Source organism: Pogoniulus pusillus, chromosome 6 (assembly GCF_015220805.1).
Source record: "Pogoniulus pusillus isolate bPogPus1 chromosome 6, bPogPus1.pri, whole genome shotgun sequence".
NCBI classification, from domain to species: Eukaryota; Metazoa; Chordata; class Aves; order Piciformes; family Lybiidae; genus Pogoniulus; species Pogoniulus pusillus.
This window is the reverse complement of record NC_087269.1, coordinates 24,937,573-24,961,831: the sequence shown is the minus strand read 5'-3', so window position 1 is coordinate 24,961,831 and position 24,259 is coordinate 24,937,573. Positions and strand designations below refer to the sequence as shown.

The 24,259-nt window shown below is 51.8% G+C and overlaps 1 protein-coding gene across 1 annotated transcript in view; it reads right to left on the bottom strand.

Moving 5' to 3' along the window:
- The window catches only part of PRKG1 (protein kinase cGMP-dependent 1), a 439,344-nt gene that overhangs the window by 145,174 nt on the left and 269,911 nt on the right, over positions 1-24,259 (bottom strand). Inside the window, exon 4 of the mRNA XM_064145000.1 lies at positions 8,898-9,003. Within this exon, the coding sequence (XP_064001070.1) occupies positions 8,898-9,003 (106 nt within the window). The remainder of the gene's footprint in view (positions 1-8,897; positions 9,004-24,259) is intronic.

Here is a 24,259-nt window from a genome sequence, read left to right as displayed (position 1 = left end):
CTCTTCTGCAGGCTCTCAGCCCCAGGGCTCTCAGCCTTTGCTGCTCACAGAGCTGCTCCAGGCCCCTCAGCAGCTTTGCAGCCTGCCCTGGACTCTCTCCAGCAGTTCCCTGGCTCTCTGCAACCAGAGAGCCTTAATCCAGAATCCAGAGTCCACAAATGGCCTTACTAGAGAAGAGTAGAGGGAGAGAACCTCCCTAACCCCGCTGCCCACACTGCTCTTGCTGTACCCCAGCACCCCATTGGCCTTTTTGGCCATGAGGGCACATTGCTGGCCCAGGGAGGTGAGCCCCAACAGCTCAAGATTTACAGCAAGCTTTGGCAGTGTCACCACAGCCTGGATGAGGACATGGCATTGGAATGGGCTGCCCAGGGAGTTGGTGTAGTTGCCATCCCTGGAGGCACTGAAGTGCCTGGCTGGGGCACTTAGTGACATGGTCTGGCTGATTGGACAGGGCTGATTGCCAGGTTGGGCTGGATGAGCTTGGAGGTCTCTTCTAACCTGCTTGGTTGATTCTGTGATCCCCCTTCCAACCTGGTTGATTCTATGGTCTAGTTGATTGGATAGGGCTGGGTGATAGGTTGGACGTGATGAGTTTGGAGGTCCCTTCCAACCTGGTTGAATGATTCTATGAGTTTATGATCCCCTCTCCAACCTGGCTGATTCTGTGGTTCTATGCTCTGGTTGGCTGGACAGGGCTGGGTGATAGGTTGGACTACATGAGCTTAGAGCACTCTTCCAAAACGATTGACTGAGTCTATGATTCTATGATCCCCCTTCTAACGTGGTTGATTCTATGATGCTATGATTCTATGGTCTGGTTGATTGGACAGGGCTGAGTGCTAGGTTGGGCTGGATGAGCTTGGAGGTCTCTTCCAACCTGGTTGATTGATTCCATGATTCTATCATCCCCCTTCCAACCTGGTTGATTCTATGATTCTGTGTTCTGGTTGATTGGACAGGACTGGGTGCTAGGCTGGGCTGGATGAGCTTGGAGCTCTCTTCCAACCTGGCTGATAGATTCTATGATTCTGTGATCCTCAAGGAGCTGCAAGCTCAAAGCATTTGCAAACCACGACCTCGAGTGGGCAGGAACCAGTGAAAAGAGCCTCTAAATAGCTGCAGGCTACCCTCGGAAAGGTAAGCCGCTGCTCGCTGGCATTTCCCTGCTCGCGGGAGTCATCCCAAAACTCAGCCAGGGCAAGGAGAAGAAGGGCAAAGCAGCAGGGCCGAGGCATGCGGCTGGCCTCTGCCGGCAGCGCATCCGCAGTTGCCATGGCAATGAAGCTGCTCCTGCCTGCCCCAGCGGCACGCTCCGAGCGCCGCTGGCCGCGCAGCGGAGCCTTCACGCTGCGCTCCTTTTACCTCGGCAAACAGCCGCGCCGCAAACCAGCCGAGCAGCAATTTCCTTCCTCAGGCAGACACAAACCTTCTGCCGCCCTCCCTCCCCCCATGCCCTCCCCAGCGTGAGCGGCTCCGCTGCCGGGCTGCTCAGGCACACGGCTTGGCTTGGCGAGGTGCAGCCGGAGGAGCTGCGGGGCGGCGCGGGGGAGAGCGGCGCTGGGGCTCCTGCTCCCAGCTACCACCGGGACACCGGGAAAGGGAGACTGCGAGGGGGTGGAACGAGTCCAGAGGAGGCCACAATGATGCTCCAGGGGCTGGAGCAGCTCTGCATTTGAGGAGAGGCTGAGGGGAGCTGCGGGGGTGCAGAATAGAAGGCTCAGGGCAGACCTCATTGGTGGCTACAACTACCCGAAGGGCATCCCATGCCAGCCTCTCACCACTCTCCTGCTCGACAACTTCCTCCTCACCTCCAGCCTCACTCTCCCCACCTCCAGCTTTGCTCCATTCCCCCCAGTCCTGGCACTCCCTCACAGCCTCAAAAGTCCCTCCCCACCTTTTTGTGGCCCCCTTCAGATCCTGGCTACAAGAAGGTCACCTGGGAGCCTCCTCTTCTTCAGACTCAACAGCCCCAACTTTTTCAGTCTGTCCTCACAGCAGAGGTGCTTCAGTCCTCTGAGCATCCTCCTGGCCCTTCTCTGGACACTCTCTAGCATCTCCACATCCCTCTTGTCCCAGGGGCTCCAGAACTGGATGCAGTTCTCCAGGTGGAGTCTCAGCAGAGCAGAGTGAGAGCATGCACAGAACATCATCAAGAGAAGCTCTTCCAACACACAGAAGGATTGCTGACTCAGCTGAGCACTTCTGCTGGGTTCCAGCCCCTTCTTATCATCTCAGAATCACAGCATGGTAGAGGTTGGAGGGGACCTCTGTGCATTGTCCAGTCCAAGCCCCCTTCCCTAGGCAGATCACCTAAAGCAGGCCACACAGGAATACAGCCAGATGGGTCTTGAAAGCCTTTAGAGAAGGAGACTTCCTCACCTCTCTGGCAGGCTGCTCCAGGGTTCTGTCACCCTCACCCTCAAGAAGTTCCTCCTCATGCTGAGATTTTCTTTCCTTCTTTCCTTCTTTCTATGCATGCTCATAAAGCTTCAGTGCTGTTACCTCAAACATTTAGTGACCAAGGAATTGCCTTTCTCTTTTCTTCCCACGCCAGTAAACCTGTAGAGACCCCAACTGGCTACATGTGCACCTGTAGAGCAGGTTTAACCTGGGCAATGTTGACTTGGAACCATCTCAGAAGGATCACTCAAGAGGAGAAGGCAGTTATTTGAACCTAGACAGGACCTAGAGGATACTGAGATGATGACTGCAGCTTTGAGGGGACTTTCCCTAACTGTCTGACAGAGTCACTCTGTAGGGTAAAAGGACACAGTCCCAGACCACTTTGGGTTGGGAGGGACCTTGATAGCTCCTCCAGTCCAAGCCCCTCTGCACTCAGCAGGGACATCCCCAACCAGAGCAGGTTGCTCACAGCCCCACACAACCTGACCTGCAATGGTGCCAGCCATAGGGCAGCTCCCACCTCTCTGGGCAGCCTGGGCCAGGTTCTCCTCACCCTCAGTGTCCAACATTTCTGCCTCCTCTCCACGCTCAATCTCCCTCTTTCAGTTCAGACCATCCCCTCTTGTCCTGCCCCAGCAGGCCCTGCTCAAACTCTGTCCTCAGCATCCTTTGGGGCTTTTTTCACATTCTGCAAGGCTGCAGCAAGGTGTCCCCAGAGAAAGCCACATCTGTGACTTTATTCCCCTTTCCTCTGCTGCAGCACAGCAGTTGAACCACTAAATCACTCAGGAAATTCAAAGTGCAGTGGAAATAAACCCAGGCAAAGAGCCAAAAGCCTCCAGACTCTCTCCATCCACAGATGTCTCATTGCTGGTACCAGCTGTGGCCTCCAGCACGTAGCCCAGGGTCTCCATTCCTGCGCTCCTGGTGCTTGCTGTCTCCTGTGGATGGATCAATTCATCACCTCTGCAAAGCCCAAACCTGTTCCATGGATGGACCTGAGGAGCAAAGTCCCTGCCTGTCAGCTGCCATGGCTCAGTGGTTTGCTGCCAAGCTACAGAGCAGCAGCCAAAGGGCTGTCAGAGCATGATCCAGTGAGGGTGACAGAGGTTTGGCCTTTGGAGAGCAGAGGAAGGGCTACATATAAAGAGAGCAGGTTTAGAGTGGGCATGAGCAAGGAATGCTCTGGAATGAGGGTGGGGAGACATTGGACAGAGAAGCTGTGGAAGCTCTAGCCCTGAAAACTGTTCCAGGGGAGGGTGTTTGAGGTTCTGAGCAACCTGCTCTGGTTACAGCTGTCCCTGCTGACTGCAGGGACCCAGGGCTGGACTGGGTGATGGAGCTCAGACTCAAAGAATGGGTTGGGCTGGAAGGTACCTCAAAGCCATGGGCAGGGACACCTCCCACCAGCACAGCTTGCTCAAGCCCTCAGCCAGCCTGGCTGAGAACACCTCCAGGGAGGATGTGGATCACAGAATCACAGAATGCATTATGATCACATTCTGTGATTCTGTGATCCACATCCTCGCTGGGCAACCTGTGCCAGTGCCTACTCACCCTCACTCTCAACAATTTCTTTCATATCTCCACTCTCACTCTGCCCTCCTCAAGCTTCAAGCCATTCTCTCTCATCCTGGCACTCCCAGCCCTTGTCAAAGTCCCTCCCCAACTCTCCTGGAGCCCCCTCAGGTACTTATTGATGCTCTTCCCTGCCATGCCATCTCATCTCCTATTCACAGTGGCTTGCTCTGCCTCTCCCCTGAGGTGGGCAGGTGATGCTTGGCAGCCCCTCAGCTGCACCCTGCCGAGACACCACACTTGGCATGAGTGAGAGCCTGGCATGTGGCTCTGTGAGCTTCACTTTGTCCTCAGCTAAGAGAAACCAAGGTGAGAAACATGAAGGCAGTGGCTTGGACAGATTCCCTCTGAAATGGGTCAAGAGCTGGCTGGAGGGCTGGGCCCAGAGAGTGGTGCTGAATGGTGCCACATCCAGCTGGCAGCTGGCACCAGTGGTGTGCCCCAGGGAGCAGTGCTTGGGCACAGTCCTCTTCAATATCTTTACTGATGATCTGGACCAAGGGATTGAATCCAGCATCAGTGAGTTTGCAGGTTACAGGAAGCTAGGAGCAGGTGTGGAGCTGTTGGAGGGTAGGAGAGCCCTGCAGAGGGATCTGGCCAGGCTGGATGGGTGGGCAGAGGCCAATGGGATGAGATTGAACAAGGCCAAGGGCAGCACTACAGGCTGGGGCCAGAGTGGCTGAGAGCAGCGAGGCAGAGAGGGACCTGGGAGCCTCCTCTTCTCCAGACCAAACAGCCCCAACTCTTTCAGTCTGTCCTCACAGCAGAGCTGCTGCAGCCCTCTCAGCATCCTCCTGGCCCTTCTCTGGACAGTCTCCAGCATCTCCACATCCCTCTTGTCCCAGGGGCTCCAGAACTGGATGCAGGACTCCAGGTGGGGTCTCAGCAGAGTGCAGCAGAGGGGCAGAATCACCTCCCTGGCCCTGCTGGCCACACTGCTCCTGACGCAGCCCAGGCTCTGCTTGGCTTTCTGGGCTGCAAGTGCACACTGCTGGCTCCTGTTGAGCTTCTCCTCCACCAGCACCCCCAAGTCCCTCTCCTCAGGGCTGCTCTCCAGCCACTCACTGCCCAGACTGCATTGGTGCTTGGCATTGCCTTGACCCAGCTGCAGGACCTTGCACTTGGTCTTGTTGACCCTCAGGAGGTTGGCTTGTGCCCACCTCTGCAGTTTGTGCAGGTCCCTCTGGATGGATCCCTGCCCTCCAGCCTGGCTGCTGCACCACACAGCTTGGTGTGGGCAGCAAACTTGCTGAGGCTGCACTCAGTGCCTCTGTCCGTGGCACCCACAGAGATGTTGAACAAGACTGGTGCCAGGGCTGACCCCTGAGGGACTCTGCTTGTCCCTGGCCTGCACTTGGCCATGGAGCCATTGACAGCCACTCTTTGGGTGTGGCCATCAAGCCAGTTCTTTATCCATCAGACTGACAGAACTCTTGGTGGCTTCTGAAGCCAGATGGTTAAAGGTGGTGTCCTGTGATGGAACAGGCCTCCTGGCTCCCTCCAGAGAAACCCAGGCTGTCCTTCATATGGACAATGGCCAGATGCTGGGGTTGTGAATCATCTTCAATAGGACTCTCCTGGCTTCCAAGGTCTTGTGCTGCACTTCCAGCCCAGTGGGGACTGCCTTCTTCATTTTGGCTCTGAGTAACACCTTGGGATGGGAAAGATGCTGGCCAAGATAGGCTGCCAGTTGGAACTGGTACAGCTGCTTCTCTACTGCCCTTTGCATTTATTTTCCTTAGAGAACCTCCTGCCCTTTCCCCCCTCTCCTGTTGCTCCTCTGCTCAGCCATGTCCTGCTGTGAGCCAGGGCAGAGCTGGTTCTGCTCAGCCCAGGCTCTGCTCACTGAGCCACTTCCCACAGCTCAGGGCAGCTTGGCACAGCCAGGAGCTGCTTCTAGCAGGGACAAGCTGATGGGCAGAGTCACTGCCAAGGGCTGGGCTGCATACCAAGGGCACTGCCACAGCCTGGACCCCACCTTGGGGGGCAGCAAGGCAAAGGTGGCACCTGCAGGAGGAGCAGCCAGGACAGGTGACCCTGCACTGCCCACCAAGGGATTGCAGCCCGTGGATGGCATCTTCAGGAGCAAGATGAGGGATGCCCAGAGTCCAGCCTCTTCTGCCCTGGCCTGTGTCCCAGGAGGACTCTGTCCCTTCTGCCTTCCATCCCCATCCCTGTGCTCCTGAACCGAGCTCCAGAACCCAGCTCCTAAAGCCATCTTCCATCTGCTGCTGAGCCCAGGCTGGGACTTGCCCAGTGCCTGCCCCCAGCAGCAGTGGTGCCAATGGTGCCGTCAGTGCCATCAGGGGCTGGGTTCCCTGTTGGTTTGTGTCTCTGTGTCTCTCTCCCATGGCATTGTTCTTCTTCCCACTCCAACTGGGTTAGTTTCTTCCCCATCCCATCAGCTCTCTCCCTTCTGTCCTTTCTCTCCCCTTTTGGCAGCAGAGGGCTTCATGGAGAGCCTCTGGCAGGGGCATGGTGGCTGGCACTGCCCTGACACCTAACAGATGTAGAAGAAAAGACCTGAACACTCCTTGTCCTGGCCTTCCATTTCAAAAGCTGAAAGCCTGAGTCCCCAGTCCTTTCTGTCCTATTTCTTCCCTTTGGGCAGCAGAGGGCTTCATGGAGAGCCTCTGGCAGTGGGTTAGTAGCCTGCCCAGCCCTGACCTGAGACAAGCCAGATGCCAATTTGTGCCAAAAGCTTGGGCTAATGAGGTCCTTTCACTTCCCTTAGTGAGCTGACGGTCCAGGGCACATCCGTGTCTGAACCTCATTCCAGTTTCCCCTGCCTGAGCTGGCTGCTGCCTGGGAGGTGACAGAGAGCATTCATCACGACCTGTCCTCTTGATGTGTTCCAGAGGCTTGGATGAATCAGAGTTTACACAGTGGAGCGGAACAGGAAGCCTCTTTATAGGGAACATTTAGGAAGCTCTTTGTGAAATCAAATCCAATATTTACTCTCCAGGGCCTCTGCTCTTCAAACTCGTATGCTTTAAGCAGGCAGTTCTTACACCTGCCACAGCATTTCTCCACTGCTCCTCTCCTGGACAAACCTTCTATAAATAGCTGCTTCCTGCACTGAAATATTCTGCTCCTGCAACGACTTTTGGCACAGGCTTGAGCAGGAAATCATCCCAATGCTGGAACAACAAACGGTGCAGTGAGATGAAGGGGGGCTCCAGGAGAGCTGGGGAGGGACTTGTGACAAGGGCTGGCACTGCCACGGTGAGGGACTATGAGGGGAGACTGAGAGTGAAGATGAGGAGTGGGGAAACAAGACTCACTACCAGCACCCCCAGCTTCCTCTCTGCCTGGCTGCTCTCAGCCACTCTGTCCCCAGCCTGTAGTGCTGCTTGGGGTTGTTGTGGCCAAAGTGTAGAACCCTGCACTTGGCCTTGTTCAATCTCATCCCATTGGCCTCTGCCCACCCATCCAGCCTGGCCAGATCCCTCTGCAGGGCTCTCCTACCCTCCAACAGCTCCACACCTGCTCCTAGCTTCCTGTAACCTGCAAACTCACTGATGCTGGACTCAATCCCTTGGTCCAGATCATCACTATAGATATTGAAGAGGACTGTGCCCAGCACTGCTCCCTGGGGCACACCACTGGTGCCAGCTGCCAGCTGGATGTGGCACCATTCAGCACCACTCTCTGGGCCCAGCCCTCCAGCCAGCTCTTGACCCATTTCAGAGGGAATCTGTCCAAGCCACTGCCTTCATGTTTCTCACCTTGGTTTCTCATAGCTGAGGACAAAGTGGAGCTCACAGAGCCACATGCCAGGCCCTCATTCATGCCAAGTGTGGTGTCTCGGCAGGGTGCAGCTGAGGGGCTGCCAAGCATCACCCACCCACCTCAGGGGAGAGGCAGAGCAAGCCACTGTGAGTAGGAGATAAGGAATTGGCATGGCAGGGAAGAGCATCAATCAGTACCTAAGGGGGCTCCAGGAGTGTTGGGGAGGGACTTTGACAAGGGCTGGGAGTGCCAGGATGAGAGAGAATGGCTTGAAGCTTGAGGAGGGCAGAGTGAGAGTGGAGATAAGGAAGAAATTGTTGAGGGTGAGGAGACACTGGCACAGGTTGCCCAGGGACGCTGTGGCTGCCTCCTCCCTGGAGGTGTTCTCAGCCAGGCTGGCTGAGGGCTTGGGCAAGCTGGGCTGGTGGGAGATGTCCCTGCCCATGGCAGAGGGTTGGAGCTGGATGGGCTTTTGAGGTCCCTTCCAACCCAACTCATTCTAAGATTCTACAATCTTTAAGGTCCCTTCCAACGCAATCCACTCTATGATCTTCACTCAGATACCCTTCAAAATGACTCAATTTAGAGCTCTTTCTCTTACATCCCTGCCCAGGGAGGTGGTGGAGTGGCCGTGCCTGGAGGTGTTGAAGCCAAGCCTGGCTGGGGCACTTAGTGCCATGGTCTGGTTGATTGGGCAGGGCTGGGTGCTAGGTTGGGCTGGCTGAGCTTGGAGGTCTCTTCCAACCTGCTTGATTCTATGATTGGACAGGGCTGGGTGATAGGTTACACTGGATGAGCTTAGAGGTCTCTTCCAATCTGGTTGATTGATTCTATGATTCTAGGATTCTGTGATTGGACAGGGCTGGGTGCTAGGTTGGGCTGGATGAGCTTGGAGGTCTCCTCCAACCTGGTTGATTCTATGTAACTCTTTGCCAACCAACAACTTGCAATGGCCATGAAGCTGAATCTCCTTTAGGCTGCAGGATACAGCTTGCAGAGCAACATTTACCAGCAAACAAAACCCAGAAAGAGGGAAGAAAGGAAAACAAATCAAATACTCCACTCGGAAAGGTGGGGGCGGGGGGGAAGGGAATAAACAGCAAAGCACCCAGAAGCAAGAAGTAGGAGCTGTGGAGAGCAGTTTGTCTGTTCAGTGTGGGAGAAAGAAACAAGTGCCATACCTTTTCAAAAACTCCATATACTCAGTGTGCTTGATGAGGCCTGTCCTCATCATTATTGTTTGAAAACATTGCCGATCAATAGCCCAAAGTTTCACATTTACGAGAGCTGCAAAAAAGAACAGACGACAACAAAAACAAGACAAGGGGAGAAATGTGGTTAGCGAGCTGCTGCAGCAACCGGCCAGAGCCCCTGCTGGCAGCCACCAGCACGCCAGCACTGCACTCTGCAGCCAAACCTGCCCACCCAGAACAAACCACTGGGAAACCAGAGACTAATCAGTGGCAAAAACAGCAGGGAATGAGTGGCAAACCAGTGGCAAACTGGTGGCAAACCAGTGGGAAATCAGTGGCAAACCAGTGGGAAATGAGACAAATCAGTGGCAAACCAGTGGCAAATCAGTGGCAAATCAATCAGTGGCAAACCAGTGGCAAACCAGTGGCAAACCAGTGGGAAATGAGACAAATCAGTGGCAAACCAATGGTAAACCACTGACAAACGAGTGGCAAATGAGTGGCAAACCACTGGCAAATCAGTGGCAAACCAGTGTGTGCTAGTTTGAAGCAAGTGAGAATGTTTTGGTAACAGAACTAGATAACGGGCAGTGGAATTAAAAACATGGTGTCAACTTCTCTCACAGTTACGCTGAGAACTCTGGGAAGAAGAAAGACTTCTTCTCCATTTTGTCTCTCACTCTTGCTTTTGCCTTAGACCTGGTCACATCTCATTAACCCTGCTCCTACTAACCTTGCTCCCTAACCTCTTGGCTGCACCTCTCTTCTTCCTGAGAACTGGGGTAAGGTTGAGAGGGCCGGGGGGAGGTGTTGGGGTGGTTTGAGAGCCCCTCCTGGGGACTCAGGTTTCTGGGAGGGGAGTTGTGCTTTCATATCGTTTATCCTTTGTATATTTCTGTATATAATTGTATATAACTGTATATATTGTAAATAGCTGCTTGTAAATTCTGCTAGCTGTAAATAAATTGCTTCATCTATATTCCCAGGGTCCGTCTGAGTTAGCTGGGGCAAATGCAAAGTGTGGGAGGGGCGGGGTAACCCCCAAACCATCACATTTTTAATTGGCTTTCCCAACGTGGGGCTAGATATTTCAGTGAGTGGAAATTAGCTCTGGGAATTAAGATGAAGCTAATCAAGCAGCTATTGTATTTGGTTGGTGCATTGCTCTGGTCTGGTTTTGTTTTCTTGGTATTTAGTTGGTTAAAAGGTCAAATTGTTGCTTATTTCATTGATCTGGCTTATAATAAGGCTAAAGCTAAGGTTTCAGATATGTTCTGGAGCTGGGGTGATTTTATTCTTGGTTATGCTGGTTTTAATATCTCTGAGAATATTACCAAGGATATTACAGGAGCTCTGGTCAATAATGTGACAATCAATGGAAATTCTGCTTTAAATATGGCTCTAATGAGAGTTATTCAGCCTAAGACAGGAATTCCAACTGTTTGCCTAGGTACATGCTCGTGTAAAACTGTTTTTCTTCTCACAGTTTTTAATATTTGCCTCATGATTTTAATATTCATATTAATTTTGGCATTATTGGTGAAAAATTCAAAACCAGCTTCTGTAAGAGCTAGGAAAAATTCTGTGTCTCAGAAGCAGTCTCTTTCACAGCAAAACAAGGGAACACAGTTATCGGCTTCCCCCTTGCCAGCCTCTCCACCCTCCTCTGTAGGTTCTGGGAACACAGCCAGCGTTCCCGCCACTAACGTAAACAATGATAAGGATAACCAAAACAAGCCACAGAGTTTAGCAGGAGCCTCAGGAGCACAGGCAGATACCCAAAATCAGAATGTCCCTAGCAACAATCAAAACACCTCAGGGTTGGCAGGCATCCCAGGAGGACAGGCAAACAATCCCACTAGTGCTGGTAACGCTAGCCCAGTCAGTCCAACTCCTAATGACACCAGCTCAGCTAATTCAAACCCCCAGCCAGCAGACCAGAACCAAAATCCTCCTGTTAAAAGCAAGGCAGATTTGAACTCACAAGCTCCAAGTCAGACCTCCAATAATTCAAATGCTCCAGGTCAGACCCCTAAGGATTCAAACCCTCCAAGTCAGACTCCTAAAGATTCAAATCCTCCAGCAGACACATCCAAGTCTGTTGCTGCTCAGGCCCTTCTGGCACCTGCTAAGGCAAAAGCTAAGACAAAGAGTGGTTCGCAGGAGGATGTAAGAGATGGGACCTCTAGTGATCAGCAGCAAGGAGAGGAGGAGGAGGAGGAGATAGTTAGTCTGCGAGACCTTGTAGATGTGCTGAGACAACAATACTCAAGTGAGAGGAGCGCTGTGAGGTTAGCTGCCAAGAGAGAGGATGGTTCCAATGAGTTTAGGAATGCTATGAGGAAGATTGTGTTAGGCCCGGCACCACCAGAACAACAGGAGGAAGAGGAGGAAGATGACATCCAAGGCTCCAAGGATCCACTCAGAGAGGTCAGGGAAGTTAGGAAGGAATACACAAGAGAATCAGGTGAGCCAATCCTAAGCTGGCTAGTGAGATGCCGTGGCATTGGTGCTAATGCTCTGCAGGTAGGAGACAAGTCTGCCAAGCAGCTGGGACCACTCACTAAGGAGAGTGGAGTGGACAAACACCTGGCAAGTCCTCTTGGTAGGGTTAGCTTGTGGACACGCCTTTTGTTGGCTGTGGCTATGAGATATCCTTCCCGAGATGATTTGCCATGGGCTGCCAAGAAGTGGAACATCGTTGAGCAGGGAATTAAGCTTCTGAAGGAGTTTGCTGTGAAGGAAGTTCTCTATGGAGATCATGGCACTCATGAGCCTGACGATATTCCTTTGGGAACAGGTCTCATGAAGAAGCTTATTAAGCTTGCTCCTTCATCCTATGCTAACATCTTGGCCAGTAAGTTTCTAGCAAGGAGTGATAATGGAAGATCTTTCACTGTTGGTGAATTCACTGACCAGCTCAGGCAGATTGAGGACAGCTTGTCCCATTCTGGTATAATCTGTGCCATAAAGACTATGACTACAGAGCTTAAGGAAGGTATTGAGAATGGCATTAGAAATGGCATGAAAGAACTGAAGGAGGATTTCAAAAATCTGGTAAAGGATACCGTTCCTGCATCATCTGAATGGGTGCATGTTTCTGCAGTCAGGAACAGACGCCCACCTCCTGCAAGGCAATTCCAGCCCAGGAGGAGACAAATTCCACCTAGACAGCAGCAATCACGTGCGTCACTGTGGATACTTCTGCGTGACACATACGGTGAGAACATGAACAAATGGGATGGTAAACCTACTTCAGCTCTTTCAAAGAGGGTCAAGGATCTGCAGTGTGGCAGAAACAGAGGCAACAATGCCAGGAAAGTAGCTGTCAGTTCTTCAGCTCCCGAGAGCAACTGCAATTGTTCCAACAGTTGCAGTTCCTCTCACAACAACACCAATCACTGTGTACACCCCACATGCCATGTTCAGCATTAGGGGTGCCCTGCCTCCAGCCAGGAGGAGGAAAGGGATAGTGGAGAGAACCGAATCTATTGGAATGTGTTCATTAGGTGGCCTGGCAGTTCAAGAGTTCGGAAATACAGGGCTTTAGTTGACACAGGTGCTCAGTGTACTTTATTGCCATCTAATTGCAAAGGGACAGAGTCCATTTCTATCTTTGGAATCACTGGTGGATCTCAAGAGTTAACTAAGGTACAGGCTGAGATCAGTTTAACTGGTAAAGAGTGGAAGACACATACTATTGTAACTGGTCCTGATGCGCCTTGCATTCTGGGAATTGACTTTTTGAGACAAGGTTGTTTCAAAGATCCTAAGGGTCATAAATGGGCTTTTGGTATAGCATCTGTAGAGATTGAGGATGATAAATTGAAATTGTCTATTAGACCTGAACTTTCTGATGAGTCTGCAGTTGTGGGACATCATGACATAGAGGACCTGGAAGTGCCAATTGCAACTCAAACTGTTCATCATAGGCAGTACAGAACTAACCGTGACTCTTTGTTGCCCATTCATCAGCTGATTCGTCAATTGGAGAGTCAGGCTGTCATCGAGAAAGCTCATTCACCTTTCAACAGTCCCATCTGGCCTGTGCGCAAACCTACGGGCGACTGGAGACTGACAGTTGACTTTCGTGCCCTCAATGAGGTGACGCCACCCATGAGTGCAGCTGTGCCAGACATGCTGGAACTCCAGTACGAGCTGGAATCAAAGGAGGCTAAATGGTATGCAACCATAGACATTGCTAATGCTTTCTTCTCTATTCCCATAGCAAAGGAGTGCAGGCCTCAGTTTGCATTCACCTGGAGAGGAATCCAGTACCAGTTCAATCGTTTGCCTCAGGGGTGGAAACACAGCTCAACCATCTGTCACTCAGTCATCCATAATGCACTGGAGAAAGGTAAAGCTCCAGAGCACATCCAGTACATCGACGACATCATTGTGTGGGGCCAAACTGCTGAGGAAGTCTTCGAGAAAGGTAACAAAATCATTGACATTCTGTTGCAAGCAGGTTTTGCCATTAAGAGAGACAAGGTCAAAGGACCTGCCAAAGAAATTCAGTTTCTGGGAGTGCGGTGGCAGGATGGTCGCCGTTACATTCCTCAGGATGTGATCAACAAAGTCTCTACCATGGCAGTTCCCACCAGTAAGAAGGACACACTTTCTTTTCTTGGTGTGGTGGGATTTTGGAGACTACACATTCCTGGTTTCAGTCAGATTGTCAAACCTCTGCATGATGTGACTCGTAAGAGAAACAATTTCGAGTGGGGACCTGAACAACAAGCAGCCTTTGATCAAATTAAGCGAGAAGTAGTCCATGCAGTGGGCTTAGGACCTGTGAGATCTGGTCCGGACATTAAAAACATTCTGTACATGGCTGCCAGTGACAATGGTCCAACTTGGAGTCTTTGGCAGAGAGCTCCAAATGAGACACGTGGTCGTCCTCTTGGTTTCTGGGGACGTTGTTACAGAGGTTCAGAGACAAATTACACTGCAACAGAGAAAGAGATTCTAGCAGCCTATGAGGGAGTGAAAGCAGCTTCTGAAGTGATTGGAACTGAGTCACAATTGCTTTTAGCTCCTAGACTGCCAGTTCTTAACTGGATGTTCAAGGGCAAAGGTTCATCACCACATCATGCCACAGATGCAACCTGGTCTAAATGGATGGCTTTGATAACCCAACGAGCACGAATGGGTAATCTTGACCGACCTGTTCTGGTGGAGGTGATCACCAACTGGCCAGAAGGCACAGACTGTTCCAAACCTCCAGAGGAGAAAATAACTCGTGCTGAGGAAGCTCCTCCCTATGGTGATCTCTCTGATCAGGAAAAGAACTATGCTTTGTTCACAGATGGTTCCTGTCGTCTTGTTGGGAACAAGCGAAGATGGAAGTCAGCGGTTTGGAGTCCAACCAGGAGAGTTACCGAAACGAAAGATGGCGAAGGAGAATCCAGTCAGTTCGCTGAGGTAAAAGCTGTCCAACTTGCTCTTGATGTGGCTGAACGTGAGAATTGGCCTATCCTTTACCTCTACACCGACTCGTGGATGGTAGCCAATGCTCTATGGGGTTGGCTGAAGGACTGGAAGAAGAATGGTTGGCAGAGGAAAGGAAAGCCTATTTGGTGTGCTGATCTATGGCAGGACATTGATGCACGGCTGGAGAAAACTCCAGTGAAGGTGTGGCACGTAGACGCACACATGCCTAAGAGCAGAGCAACTGAGGAACATCAACATAACCAGAAGGCAGATCAAGCTGCTAAGATTGCTCAAGTTCATACCAACTCTGATCTTGACATTGACCTTGATTGGAAACACCGAGGTGAACTGTTCTTAGCTCGGTGGGCCCATGATTCGTCTGGACATCAAGGCAGAGATGGAACATACCGATGGGCTCGTGATAAGTCAATTGATTTGTCCATGGACGCTATCACCCAAGTCATCTATGACTGTGACATTTGTGCTGCTATTAAGCAGGCTAAGCGAATCAAGCCCTTATGGTATGGTGAGAGATGGTCAAAGTACAAGTATGGTGAAGCCTGGCAGATTGACTACATCACTTTACCTCGATCTCGTTCTGGCAAGCAGTATGTGCTGACGATGGTAGAAGCCAGCACCGGATGGTTGGAAACCTATCTAGTTCCACATGCTACTGCACGTAACACCATTGTTGGTTTGGAGAGACAGATCTTGTGGAGACATGGAACTCCAGAGAGAATCGAGTCAGACAATGGTACTCACTTCAAGAACAATCTTGTGAAAAACTGGGCCAAAGAGCATGGTATTGAATGGATCTATCACATACCCTACTATGCACCAGCTTCAGGGAAGATTGAACGCTACAATGGTTTGCTGAAAACCACCCTAAAAGCCATGGGGGGTGGAACTCTGAAAAACTGGGACAAACATTTAGCACAAGCTACCTGGTTGGTAAATAGTAGAGGTTCAGTAAACAGAGCAGGACCTGCACAATCAGATTTGGTCCAAACAGTAGACGGTGATAAAGTTCCTGTTGTACGTGAAAAGAATCTGTTAGGGAAAACTGTTTGGGTATTTTCTCCTTCGGGCGAAGGGAAACCTGTCCGAGGGGTGGTATCTGCTGAGGGTCCTGGTCACACCTACTGGGTAATGCAGGAGAATGCTGAAATCCAGTGTATTCCACCGAGAAATTTAACTTTAGCTGAGAGAGCTTAAATTCAGAGTGTGTAGCATAAATTGTTAGGAGTTTTCTGTTCTAGGTAACATCGGCGCCCAACACTGAGAGAATCTACAATAGAATCTACAGTACGTGAGCACGAACCCAACATCACCTGAGAGTCCCTGTTCTGAGCTTTTGAATCACCTACATCTGATTGAAGTGTGAACTGAACTTGTATATATTGTTTTAGTGTAAATATTGGTTTAGATTAGATTAGATAATTCTCAGCGATACTCTGAGCGAAGTAGACAGGGGTGGATTGTGCTAGTTTGAAGCAAGTGAGAATGTTTTGGTAACAGAACTAGATAACGGGCAGTGGAATTAAAAACATGGTGTCAACTTCTCTCACAGTTACGCTGAGAACTCTGGGAAGAAGAAAGACTTCTTCTCCATTTTGTCTCTCACTCTTGCTTTTGCCTTAGACCTGGTCACATCTCATTAACCCTGCTCCTACTAACCTTGCTCCCTAACCTCTTGGCTGCACCTCTCTTCTTCCTGAGAACTGGGGTAAGGTTGAGAGGGCCGGGGGGAGGTGTTGGGGTGGTTTGAGAGCCCCTCCTGGGGACTCAGGTTTCTGGGAGGGGAGTTGTGCTTTCATATCGTTTATCCTTTGTATATTTCTGTATATAATTGTATATAACTGTATATATTGTAAATAGCTGCTTGTAAATTCTGCTAGCTGTAAATAAATTGCTTCATCTATATTCCCAGAGGCCGTCTGAGTTAGCTGGGGCAAATACAAAGTGTGGGAGGGGCGGGGTAACCCCCAAACCATCACACAGTGGGAAATGAGAGACAAATCAGTGGCAAACTAGGGGCAAACCAATGGTGAACGACTGACAAACCAGTGGCAAATCAGTGGCAAAACCAGCAGGGAATGAGTGGCAAATCAGTGGCAAACCAATGGCAAACCAGTGACAAACCACTGGTAAACCAGTGGCAAACCAATGACAAACCACTGGTGAACCAGTGGCAAATGAGTGACATATCAGTGGCAAATTGTGGCAAAACAGTGACAAACCAGTGGTGCCACTGGTGAACAGTGGCAAATGAGTAACAAATCACTAGCAAACCAGTGGCAGATCAGTGACAAACCACTGGTGAAACAGTGGCAAATGAGTAACAAACCACTAGCAAATCAGTGGCAACCTGGTGGCAAATTGGTGACAAACCAGTTGCAAAACAGTGGTAAATGAGTGACAAAACAGTGGCAAATGAGTGACAAACCACTGGCAGATCACTGGCAAACCAGTTGCAAAACGGTGGTAAGTGAGTGACAAATCAGTGTCAAACTGGTTCCAAACCAGTGGCAAATTGGTGGCAACTCAGTGACAAACCAGTTGCAAATCAGTGACAAACCAGTGGAAAACCAGTGCCAAATTGGTGGCAAATCAGTGGCAAACCAATGGCAAACCGGTAGAAAACCGGTGGCAAATTGGTGGCAAATCAGTGGCAAACCAGTGGGAAATGGGTGGCAAATCAGTGACAAACCAGTGGTAAACCAGTGCCAAATTGGTGGCAAATCAGTGGCAAACCAATGGCAAACTGGTAGAAAACCAGTGGCAAATTGGTGGCAAATCAGTGGCAAACCAGTGGGAAATTGGTGGCGAATCAGTGCCAAACTAGTGGTATACCAGTGGCAAATTGGTGGCAAATCAGTCGCAAACCAGTGGGAAATGGGTGGCAAATCAGTGCCAAACTAGTGGTAAACTGGTGGCAAATCAGTGGCAAATCAGTGGCAAACCAATGGCAAACTGGTAGAAAACCAGTGGGAAATTGGTGGCAAATCAGTGGCAAACCAGTGGGAAATTGGTGGCAAATCAGTGGCAAACTAGTGGTAAACTGGTGGCAAATCAGTGGCCAACCAGTGGGAAATTGGTGGCAAATCAGTGCCAAACTAGTGGTAAACCAGTGGCAAATTGGTGGCAAATCAGTGGCAAACCAATGGCAAACTGGTAGAAAACCAGTGGCAAATTAGTGGCAAATCAGTGTCAAACCAGTGGCAAATTGGTGGCAAATCAGTGCCAAACTAGTGGTAAACTGGTGGCAAATCAGTGGCCAACCAGTGGGAAATTGGTGGCAAATCAGTGCCAAACTAGTGGTAAACTGGTGGCAAAATAGTGCCAAACCAGTGGCATCGAAGTGATCTGCTGGACTCTGGATTGAGCACGCCTTGACCTGAGCTGCAACAGTTCAGTTTCAGCTGGACTTTAGGAGAGAGCCCCAAGGAAACCAACCCCAAATGTGAGCTAAGAAGAAACCAAGGGAAGGCTGCAAGCAAGCCATGAACTAGGGTGGCTTCATCACAGCCTGGGCCACAGCGTTGTCTGTGCCAGCCCAGCAACCTGGGCACGTCAGGAGTGCATCATCCTGCCCAAGACAACACACAGCAGCAAGCTTCCATCCTGCTTCCAGAGCTGAGGGCAAATCTCTTCCTGACTGCAAGAGATCTTCCAGGACTGACTCCTGTTATATCCTAAGGAACAAGTCCTGCACCGGGAGACTGCTGGAACACTGCAACAGGTTGCCCAGGGAGGTGGTTAAGGCCTCAGCCCTGGAGATATTCCAGGTGAGGCTGGACAGGCTGTGGGCAACCTGCTCTAGTGGAGGATGTCCCTGCTGAGTGCAGAAGGAATGGGACTGGATGAGCTTTGGAGGTCTTTTCCAGCCCAACCCCTCCCTGTGACTCTGATGTGTCTCAGCAAATGCTTCTGTTTGTGGCCTGCTTCTGGCTGCAGGCTTTGGCTGGCTGCAGGGTGGAGAGGCTGTGGCTGGGCTGCAGATGGAGATGAGCCTCGAGGGAGCTGCACCAGCAGCACAGCACAAATCACCCCAAGCTGCACGGTGTGGGCCCCTGCCAGCACCTGAAGGGGCTACAAGCAGGCTGCAGAGGGACTGTTCCCAAAGGCCTGAAGGGACAGGACAAGGGGCAAGGGCTTGAAATCAGAGCAGAGCAGATTGAGATTGGATGTGAGGAACAAGTTCTGCACCAGGATGGCTGCTGGAACACTGCAACAGGTTGCCCAGGGAGGTGGTTGAGGCCCCAACCCTAGAGATACTCCAGGTGAGGCTGGACAGGGCTGTGAGCAACCTGCTCTAGTGGAGCATGTCCCTGCTGAGTGCAGGAGGGGGTTGGACTGGGTGAGCTTTGGAGGTCCCTTCCAGCCCAGACCATTTTGTGATAGAATCACAGAATCAAGCACTTTGGAAGAGACCTCCAAGCTCATCCAGCCTAACCTATCACCCATCCCTGTCCAGTCAACCAGACCATAGCACTAATTGCCCCATTCAGGCTTTGCTTGGACACCTGATGCTATGATCAGGCTCAGCACAGCCCCAGGTACAAGCTGATGAAAACTGCCTCCTGCTGAACATGCTTTGTACCATGTGCCACAGGTGGATATGAGACTTGAGAGAGGAACATGGTTTATTGGCCAGGGTGGTCTTGGCTGAACAGTTGGACTTGACACCCTTAAAGACCTTTTCCAACCAAAAGGATTCTATGGTTCTGTGGTCATAACAGATTGGGTTGAAAAGGACCTTAAAGGTCATCTAGTTCCACTCCACCTGGCAGTAGGCAACCTGCTCTAGTGGAGGATGTCCCTGCTGAGTGTAGAGGGGGCTGGACTGGACATGAGCTTTGGAGGTCCCTTCCAGCCCAGAGCACTGTGTGATTCTAGAGCACACAGGTGCTCCAAGAAGCACAGAATCATAGAATCAAGCAGGCTGGAAGAGACCTCCAAGCTCATCCAGCCCAACCTAGCACCCAGCCCTGCCCAATCAACCAGACCATGGCACTAAGTGCCTCACCCAGTCTTTTCTTGAACATCTCCAGGGATGACATCACCTGCATGTGCAAAAGCCCCAAATCGCTCAGATTGTCATCTTCAGCATGGCTCAGAGAAGAGAATTAGCTCTAAGTGTTGACATACAGAGGGCTTCCCACAGAGTTTCTCCTCAGAGAAACACTTTAATTAACCAAATCCTCTTGAAAGGCCTCTACACAGGTATTAATTTTCCTTCAGAGAGTAACTGCAATAAATTTCATCCCCACATCCCCTCTCAGTGGGGGAAAGTGAGAGGAGGAAAATCACTTTGAACCAAAGGAGGCTGGAGCCAGGTGGGGGTTTGGCTCTGCTCCTTAGGCTCAGGTGAGAGGAGGAGAGGAACTGGCCTGAAATTGTGCCAGGGGAGGGTTAGTTTGGAGAGGAGGAGAAATGTCTCTGCTGTAAGAATGGTCAGGGATTGGCCCAGGCTGCCCAGGGAGGTGGTGGAGTGCCCATGGCTGGAGGTGTGCAAGAAAGGTGTGGCCATGGCACTTGGGGCCATGGTTTAGTGGCCATGGTGGCGATGGGCTGGAGGCTGGACTGGATGGCCTTGGAGGGCTCTTCCAGTCCAAACAGCTCTGTGATTCTGTGATTTCCCAGGCCAATGCACACAGGATCAAGACATTTCCTGCAGCTCTTGAGCTACTTGAGCTCAAGCTTCCTTGGGTTCTTGAGGGCTCTTCCAACCAGAACAATTGACATATTCATAGACTGCACTGGGTTGGAAGGGTCACATAAAAGATATCCTGTCCAACCCCTCTGCAGGCAGCAGGGACACCTCCAACCAGAGCAGGCTGCACAGGGACACATCAAGTTTGACCTTAAGTGTCTCCAGTGACAGGGCCTGCATCACATCCCTGGGCCCTTTACTCTAGTAACTCCCCACCCTCACTGGGCACAGCTCCCTCCTGATGTCCAACCTACATCTGCCCTGCTCCACTTCCAAACCATTGCCCTCAGCCTATCCCCACAGGCCCTTCTGAACACTCCCTCCCCAGCCTGCCTGCAGCTCCCCTGCAGATGCTGAAATGCAGCTCTGAGCTCTGCCTGGAGCCTTCTCCAGCCTCAACAGCCCCAACTCTCCCAGCCTGTCCCCATAGCAGAGATTCTCCAGTCCTCTGATCATCTCTGTAGCCTCTCCCAGCCCCAGCTTCTTGCCCCCCACAGCTCCTTTAGCTCTTGCTGAGCATTGCTCAGCTGCCCTCTGGGGCTGCTCTTCTGCAGGCTCTCAGCCCCAGGGCTCTCAGCCTTTGCTGCTCACAGAGCTGCTCCAGGCCCCTCAGCAGCTTTGCAGCCTGCCCTGGGCTCTCTCCAGCACTTTCCTGTCTCTCTGCAACCAGGAAGCCTTAATCCAGAACCAGGACTCCACAAATGGCCTTAATGGAGAAGAGTAGAGGGAGAGATAAAACTTCCCTTGCCCTGCTGCCCACACTGCTCTTGCTGCACCCCAACACCCCATTGGCCTTCTTGGCCTCAAGCACACTTTGCTGGCTGATGGGGAACTTGCTGTCCCCCAGCACTGCCAGGTCCCTCTCCATGGAGCTGCTTCCCAGCAGGTCCCTCCTCAGCTGAACTGCTGCAGGAGGTTGTTCCTCCCCAGGGCAGGATCCTACCCTTGCCCTTGCTGAACCCCATGAGTGAAGATCTATTCACTGCTGGTTGAAACTGTTCTGCTTAGTCTTCACAGAAGACAGTACTGATGGGAGCACAGGAGCAAGTGCAGCACAGGTCCCAGTGCCCTGACTGTGGGGCATCACCTGGCATCCTGAGGCAGAGCACAGCACGCATGTGGCTGAAGAGAAGAGCACAGCATCTCCACTGCACAGCACAACTTCCCCTCCCTGCAGCTGTTCTCAGCCAGGTTGGATGAGGCTTTGAGCAAATTGGGCTGGTGGAAAGTGTCCCCGCCTATGCCAGAGGTTGGAACTGGATGAGCTTTGGGGTCCCTTCCATCCCAACCCACTCTGTGAATTACTGTAGAACAGAATCCTCATCCAGCCTGGCCTTAGGCACTTCCAGGGAGGTTGTGGATCACAGAATCACAGAATGATCACATTCTGTGATTCTGTGATCCATAACCTCCCTGGGCAACCTGTGCCAGTGTCTCCCCACCCTTACTCTCAACAATTTCTTCTTCATCTCCACTCTCAACCTCCCCTCTCCCAGCTCAAAGCCATTGTCCTTCAGCCTGGTACTCCTAGCCCTTGGCAAAAGTCCCTCCCCAGCTAAACTGCAGGTCCTCAACTTCAAATCCTAGAAGACTGCTCTAAGATCTGCCTGGAGCCTTCTCCTCTCCAGGCTGAACAGCCCCAGCTCTCCCAGCCTGCCTTTATAGGCTATAGCAGGCCACTGTCCTAGCAAGGACTATGCAGGTGAGGAGAAGTTAATTAGTTAAGTGCAGAGAAGCTACTTCTGCAGTGCTCATCATAATCACTGCTGCTCCACACTCACAGCTCTGCTGCCTAATGATAAACAGATGTTGGAATAATGGAGAATGACAGCAGAGCTTTAAATGTCAGCATGAGCCTCAGAAACAGCTGTCAGCATCTTCTCCTCTAGTAAAATGGTGGGGCTGGGAGGGAGTTCTGGAGGTCAACCAGCACAGCCCCCCCTACTAAAGCAGGGCACCCACAGCAGCTTGCTCAGGAGCACAATGCCCAGGAGAGGTTGAAATGTTTACAGAGAGGCTCCACAACCTCTCTGGGCAGCCTGCTCCACGCCTCCAGCACCCTCACAACAAAAAACTTTCTCCTCCTCCTCACATGGAACCTCCTGGATGCCACTTTGTGCCCACTGCCCCTTGGCCTGGCCCCAAGCACCACTGACAAGAGCCTGGCCCCAGCCTCTTGCCCCCCACAGCTCCTTCAGCTCTTGCTGAGCATTGCTCAGCTGCCCTCTGGGGCTGCTCTTCTGCAGGCTCTCAGCCCCAGGGCTCTCAGCCTCCTTTTCTCTTTTCTCCACCAGAACAACTCCAGGTCCCTCAGATGACCTGCTGGAAAACCTCAGGAAGGACTGAATGATAAGCTACAGACAGAGGGGACACCAAGACCTTCAGAGAATCATTAAGGTTGGTCAAGACTTCTAAGATCTTTGAGTCCTCTAGAATTATCTTGGAGGGCTGTCTGGTGGAAAGAGCCCTGGGGCATTCTCATGGACAAGCAACTCATCATGAGCCAGCAGTGTGCCCAGGTGGTTGGCCACTGGCATCCTGGCTGGGATCAGAACTGCTGTGCCCAGCAGGAGCAGGGAGATGATTGTCTCCCTGTGATCAGCACCTCCAGTGCTGTGCCTAGTTCTGGGCACTCAGTGCAAGAGGCATGTGGAGGTGCTGGAGTCAGTGCAGAGGAGGGCAAGGAAGCTGGAAAGGGCCTGGAGAGTCAATCTGATGAGGAGCCACCAAAGGAGCTGTGGCTGCTTGGTGTGGAGAAGAGGAGGCTGAGGGCAGACCTCATGGCTCTCTACAGCTCCCTGAAAGGAGGCTCTGGAGAGGTTGGTGCTGCTCTCTGCTCACAGGTGATTAGAACAAGAGGCAATGGCCTCAAGCTGCAGCAGGGGAGGGTTAGGCTGGGCATCAGGGAAAGGTTCTTCACAGCAAGAGTGGTCAGGCAGTGGGACAGGCTGCCCAGGGAGGTGGTGGAGTCAGCATCCCTGGAGGTGTTCAAAGGTCATTTGGATGTGGTGCTTGGGGATATGGTGTAGGGGTGAAGTTCGCAGAGCAGGATCAATGGTATGGGCTTGGTGATCCCAAAGGTTTTGTCCAACCTGAATGATTCTGTGATTCTGTGACTCTGTGTGAGTGCAGCATCTCCATTTTCTTGTCCATCAGTCTGCACAAAGCATGTGTTGGACACCTGTGAAGCAGGAGTTCAGGAGTCTATCATATTCTGAAAGCACCACCAGGGACTATGGCAAATATTATGACAAGAGAAAAGGTTCCTACATCTGGGTCTGCACTGAGCCCCTGTCTGCCTGGAAAGGAAATGGGTTGAATGAGGCAGCAGAGCTGATACCAACACCAAGGATTTCAAGGTACACTCTTAGAACCACAGAGTGCTTTAGGTTGGAAGGGACTTCAGAACCCATCCAGCTCCAACCCTCTGCCATGGGCAGGGACACCTCCCACCAGCACAGCTTGCTCAGGGCCTCATCCAGCCTGGCCTTCAGCACCTCCAGGGAGGCTGTGGATCACAGAAGCACAGAATGGGATCATAGATCCCACATCTTCCCCAGGCAACCTGGGGATCACTCTCAACAGTTTATTCCTCATCTCCATTCTCAGTCTCCTCTCTCCCAGCTCAAAGCCATTGTCCCTCAGCCTGGCACTCCCAGCCCTTGGCCAAAGTCCCTCCCCAGCTCTCCTGCGGCCCCTTCAGGTACTGGAAGGCTGCTCTGAGGTCTGCCTGGAGCCTTCTCTTCTCCAGGCAGAAAAGCCTATGCTCTCCCAGCCTGTCCCCATAGCAGAGCTTCTCCAGCACCATGATCATATTGGTTGCCTCCTTTGGACCCTCTCCAGCAGCTTCAGGTCATTCTGATGGGGACCCCAGAGCTATTTGTAGTGCTGCAGGTGGAGTCTGAGCAGAGCAGAGGGGCAGAATCCCCTCCCTGTGCTGCTGCTCTCCCTGCTCTGGCTGCAGCCAGCACACAGCTGCCTCTGGGCTGCCAGCCACCAGTGCTGGGAAAAGGAGAAAAGAACCCAAAAGAGCCTAAACTTCTCCTAAGGGTGTGAGATCCACCCTGGGCTGCATCATTTGCATGGCAGGGACATAAAAGCTGTGCTGAGAAGGATATAAAAGCTGTGCTGAGAAGCCCTGTGTCCAAAGGAACTTGTGCCCATTGTCAACAGGCCCAGAAAGCACCTCCAGCTCGTTACC